The sequence below is a fragment of the Parus major genome, chromosome 1 (assembly GCF_001522545.3).
Source record: "Parus major isolate Abel chromosome 1, Parus_major1.1, whole genome shotgun sequence".
NCBI lineage: Eukaryota > Metazoa > Chordata > Aves > Passeriformes > Paridae > Parus > Parus major.
In genome coordinates, this window is record NC_031768.1 from 2,436,000 (window position 1) to 2,441,749 (window position 5,750).

General features: G+C 38.3%; 1 protein-coding gene across 1 annotated transcript in view; it reads left to right on the forward strand.

The window, feature by feature from the left end:
- The window catches only part of TTC3 (tetratricopeptide repeat domain 3), a 49,011-nt gene that overhangs the window by 21,273 nt on the left and 21,988 nt on the right, over positions 1–5,750 (forward strand). The window contains exons 16-21 of the mRNA XM_015635702.3: positions 794–860; positions 2,210–2,326; positions 2,637–2,774; positions 3,366–3,446; positions 4,134–4,246; positions 5,579–5,705. Of these exons, the coding sequence (XP_015491188.1) occupies positions 794–860; positions 2,210–2,326; positions 2,637–2,774; positions 3,366–3,446; positions 4,134–4,246; positions 5,579–5,705 (643 nt within the window). The remainder of the gene's footprint in view (positions 1–793; positions 861–2,209; positions 2,327–2,636; positions 2,775–3,365; positions 3,447–4,133; positions 4,247–5,578; positions 5,706–5,750) is intronic.

Below are 5,750 nucleotides of genomic sequence, written 5' to 3' on the forward strand. Positions count from 1 at the left end.
TATTTATATTTATATTTATATTTATATTTATATTTATATTTATTTTCTTGCAGTCCTTTAGTTGTTTGTTGGCTCCAATTTTCACTTAAAGCACAATCAAAAGTCTGATTTTAAGGCCAGGGATGTTCCTGTAGAACAGGAACAGGGATGGTTGTGTTTGGTGCCAAAATTCAATTAATTGAGGTAAAACTATTGATTTTATGGGTAATATTTATGCTTCCACCTCAGGGTTTATCAGAGGAAATCATTCATTATTTCCAGTGGCTCTGGGGCCACCACACTCCAGAGATTTTTGGTTGTGTTTAGGATTTAGGGTGCAGCAAAACAGGATTTTGACATGGAAATAGAGAAGTTTCCATTAAAGATAATTTTTCCAAGGCAGATTTCTGGTGCAGAAGAGCCCAAACCTTCAGGAAATCTGATTATTCCCAGTGCTAAATCTTAAGTGTGACCACAGCCCCACATTTCTTTTAATCACTATTTATTTCAGTACAATCCTGTTGTTTTCCCATCGTTTTTTGAGTACCAGTGTAGGCAGAAAAATTGAAATTTTACCACAGGAGAGGGCATTTCACTGAATTATCAGTGGCTTCCTTTTCCTTTCACTTGAAGGAGGGGGAATATTTTCATTTACCATGGACCAAATCCTCTTTAAAGGAGCAGAACCAGCTCCAAAATCACTTCTCTGCTGGGAGGAATTGCTCAGACCTGTGAAAACCACAGTTTGTTGAAAATAAACTGAGATTTAAAGCACATTTTCAACCCCTTGGTGCCCCTGTGCTGTTTTTTGTAGGGATCATGTGGATTTGAAGAGGGAGTCTAAAGCCATGGAGGATAAAAGTTTCTGTACTGAGCCACAGGTAATGGAAATTCGGCCTTAAATTGGAGATTCTTTGTCATTTTTTAGGAGAATTGCACAAAATCTTGGTTAATCCCAAAATGTAACACGTGGCTTTGATCAGAGGTGGAAATTCTGAGGTTACACTGATTTATTCTGTCCTTTTCTTCTGGTTTCTCTTTCTTCTCCTGCTGTGAAACCTGGCTGGGATCATTCAGGGATTTGAAAAGCCCTTCCCAAATTTCTGCCTAAATGTTTTCCAGTGTTGGATACATTTGGAAATAACCAATTTTGTGGTATTTTGTGGCTGTTGGAAATGCTATAAAATTCATTCATTGAGGGAAAATTCTCCTTCTCTGGCCTTGGCACCAAGAAATTCCTGAAGGAAATCATGGGGATGCACATAATTAATTATTTCATCCCTGTTAATTGGGGGATGTAGATACCAAAAATCTCTGTCCTGATCAAATACCTCACAGGACAAAACTGAATTTAGGAGAAAGTGCAGGTTCTACCCTTATTTCCTCTAAAATACCTCTGTTTGTTTTGCTAATTCATTGCTGGAGTTGAAAGGAACATTTTCATTAATTTAATCTGCTTTATATGTCATGTACCTTACCATTAATATAATTTATTCTATTCTGTAACTGCATGGGACAGCATTAACCCAGGAGTTGTAGGAAATTAAAACAAATCTTCATTATTTATTATTAGTTTCATTATTTATTTATTAGTTTCCCCTGCTGGAAATTCCTGCAGATTTCAGGAAGTATCAATAGTGAAAACAAAATACAATTTTAACATCACATAATAACAAATAACAGAATAAAATAATCAACCCTGAAGCTTTCCCAGATGTTGCAAAAACATTTGGATACAAAAAATGAGGAAAAGCAGAAATCTGGGTTGTGATTCTGGTTTTGTTTTATTTTTATGTGGAAGAAGAATGAAAATGATGCTTGAACTAAAATTGCAGCTTTCTGGAGAGAAATTTAGAATAAAAATGAGGTTTTTAAGTGATCAGCAGCTCCATGAAAATCCTGTGCAGGAGTTTTATAGAAATGCACCTCCTTTGCTGCTGGAAAAGTGAAATTGGAGAGAAACAATTCAGGAGGACACAGAATTTCCACTTGGCTGCTGCAGAAGTATTTTAGCAAATATTTGTTTTCCAAAGCAAGTATTTTGTTTGCTTTTGTAAGAAAAAAAAGGAAAAAAAAACAAGAAAAAAAAGGAAAAAAAAAAGAAGAAAAAAAAGGAAAAAAAAAGAAGAAAAAGAAGGAAAAAAAAAGAAGGAAAAAAAAAGAAGGAAAAAAAAAAGAAGGAAAAAAAAAGTAGTTTTCTTTTGAATTTACTGTCTTTTAAACATTCCAGGTGGATTTCAGTCCAGATGTGAAATCCCTCGAGCTGGAGGGTGATGGAACCTTGCCGGACAGGGATAAACCCATTCTATTACCCCTGCTGAGAGCCTTGAATACTCCAGAATTTGTGGTAAACTCTGAGAAATAACCTGCTTTATTCCCCCAGAAATTCAAATTTATATGTCCTGTTCCACTCCTTGCTTCCCCCAAAACAATCCTGATTTTTGTGCTGGCTGCAAATTGTGAGAAGAGGATGGAAAAACAACCCAGCAGCAGCACAGGATGTGTTTTGGGTGCAGTGTAAAAATATTTGGAGGTGGAGTGGACAAAACATTTACCAAAATATTATTATTTATTTAAGAAAAAATTGAAAAAATTGTAAAAAAAAAAGGAAAATTCAGTTTTCTTTTGGATTGCCTGACTTTGCCTGCATATTCCAGGTGGATTTCAACTCTCTGCCAGAAGAGTTGAAGTCCATGGCTCGGGATGGCTGCAGAGCCCTGCTGGAGCAGCAGTGGCACAGAGCTGAACAAGCCTTTTCCCATCTCCTCATCATCCTCTACACCACACGATGTCAGGTAAAATCAGCAAAATCCCCTCCTCTGTGGCACTGCTGGAGGTTTCTGTCTCCACCACCCTGTGCCACTCCTCCCTTCCCTCAAAATAATCTTTTTGTTTATTCAAATTTTATATTTATTTTATTTTTTGTTGAAATTTTTTTTAAAAAAAATCAGATTTCCGTTTAAAAATTGAAATTTCAAAACTTAAATTTCAATTAAAATTTCATTTATCAAATATTTTATTGAATTGTTGGCTGCAGAGCCAAATATTTTGGGAAATATTCCAAACTAAGATTTTTAGAAGAATAATACCAAATATTTGGATCAAATATTGGGGTTTTTTAATAAAAACATGGTTGTTGTTTGGACATGATGATTTTAAAGGTCTTTTCTGTGCTTGTCAGATGGACCTTGATTGATAAGAGTGAAGGGTAAGAAGGATTTTGATGGCAAATTCTGTGAAATTTGGTGTCTGTGTAGCCTTACCCAATCAGCCACTGACCCAAAAGTTGAGATTTAATTCTCTTAATTAATTTCCAGTATTTTTAATGTGTTTTTTGTTGTGCTGTGACAATGATTTGACTCTTTTTTTTGGGGTTTTTTTTGCAGTCTGTGAATATTCTTAATATTAATTATGTTATATTCCTCTATGGACATGCCACTGCCCTCCTGGGATTGGGACATCCTGAGGTAGGATATGAATTTATTTGTATTTTTATTTATTGATCTGTTTAATTTTATTTATTTTATGTGTAAATACTGCTTTAATTCCAATTTCCAGCTCAGTTTCCCACCCACTTTTTGTATCTTCCCAACTGCAAGGATGGGGAGGGGAAGAAAGAAACCTCAGGACACATTTTGGAATTCCACACTTAAATATCTGGGACTGAATCCTTGATGATTTTGGATAAAATAGGCTATAAAATAAAATTTCTTTGTGAGCCTTCAAATGAGCAGCTAAGTAGCAAAAAATGACAGTCAATAATTTTTATTTCTGCTCTTAAAACAAGAGCCAGGAATTGCTTTGGGTGGTGAAAAATGCAAAAGCAGAACTGGGGGTTGGGTTTTTTTTGGGGTGTTTCTTCCTGCAGTGTAAATATTCAGTGTCCTACAGTGAATTTCAAAATAGCTGAGCTCAGTCATTTCACTCCTTTATGTTACAGAAATTCCCTGTTTAGGGAACAAATTGGTTTTTTTTTTTAAAGAAGAAAGGGAATTTTTGCCTGTGATCACAGGGGTGTTTAATTCCATTTACTGCTCCTAAGACTGAGCAAGGAACAGGGCACACTGACCCACTCTAAAGGAGGAAAAAACCCAGGAAGAGTGGAAATATTCTGGCAAAACTCCATGTATTTGTGTCTCACATTTCTTTTGAAGGCATTGGCAGAGGCTGAAGATCAGTTTAAGAAAATAATGGAGGAATATCCAGAAGAAAGTTGTTTTTGTTTGGCACACTATGGAATTGGAAGGGTTTACCTCAGGCAAAACAGGTTGGTCTGATGGAAAATTTCAGGTTTTGTTGGGAAATACCTTTTTATTTCAGGAACTGTGCTTGGTGGAGCTTTAATTTTTCAGTGTTAATCATTAAATTCATCCATCATGTGTGTTTAATACAGTGGATTGAATTCAGTGGATTTACAATACAATTATTACAAATTACAATTTATAATACAGTGATTTAATACAAGTGGAAGTTTGTTCCTGCTGAAGGGAGCAGATTTGAGGGAATGTTTGGGATTCAAGGATCACAGCCCTGTAGTGAGGGAGAGCTCAGAGGAAAAGAACAAAACCTCTTTGTTCTGGGGGAATAAAATGCATCCTAAAGAAATTTGACTTTATCTCATCCCTGGGGAGCTGGAGAGTGACCTTGGACTGAGATAAGGCTCCAGTGAGTCAGAAATTCCCTGGAGCAGATAAAACAGGGATATTTTCCTGAGCTGGCACATCCCAGAGGCACAGGGAGAGCCCAAAATGCAGGGACAGGACAAGAAACAATCTGGAATGCTGGCTGAGGTAGGGGCAGGAGCTGTGGGAAGCTCGTGGAGGGATTTTGGGGTATCCCTGGTGCTCTGTGGGATCAAAATCCTCCTAAAGGCTCATGGTGGGGCTGGCTGGGAGCTCCTTATCCAGCTGTGATCCTGCTCTTTTGTGGGAGAGGGGAGAAATTCCATGGAAAAGCTCCAGGGTGGAGGTAAAGACAAGGAAACCACTCCCTAATCACTCACAGGGAACGCTCAACATGAGGAAAAATAACTTTATTGTCCATTAAAATAACACTGGAGAGTGGGGGACAAAGCAAAACAGCTAAAATCACCTTTTTCCTGCCCTCCTTTTATCCCAGGCTGGAATTCACTCCCTCATTCCCAACCCTGCTCCCTCTGAGCTGCCCACAGGGATGGGGAAGGGGGAAAACTGTTCCCCCTGTTCCTCACAGGATGAAAAAGGAGTTTTTGTGCAGGGAGTTGGGTGCTTTTATCCTGGTTTTCCTTGAGGTGAAGGTGCCTTGCACAGCTCTGGCTGGGCTGGGGGTGTTGGCTCTGGCTGGAACTGGGGCTCTCCCATTCCTCAGGGATTCCCCAGCCCCCTGCAATGCCAAAATAATGCCAAAATAATGCCAAAATATGTCAAAACAATGCCAAAATATGCCAAAATAATGCCAAATAAAGAGGTTTTGCTACCAAACCTTCTCCCCTCCTCCTGTGGGATGGTTGAAAGCATCAGTCACCTCTGTTTGCTCCTGGCAGGATGAAATGAGTGGGGGAAGTTTTAGGAAGATCCTCCCAGGTGAGCTGAGTGTGTTTTTTTCCTGTTCCAAACTCCAGGTTTATTCATGCCCTCGACCAGTTCCTGAGGTCAAAGCTGATGGTTGATTTCAAGATTGTTCCTGGAGTTTTAACCTGGCCAGGAACAACCCAGGTCATCGAGGAGTCACGAATAGAGAATTTACAGGTATTTCATAGAGAATTTACAGGGATTTCATAGAGAATTTACAGG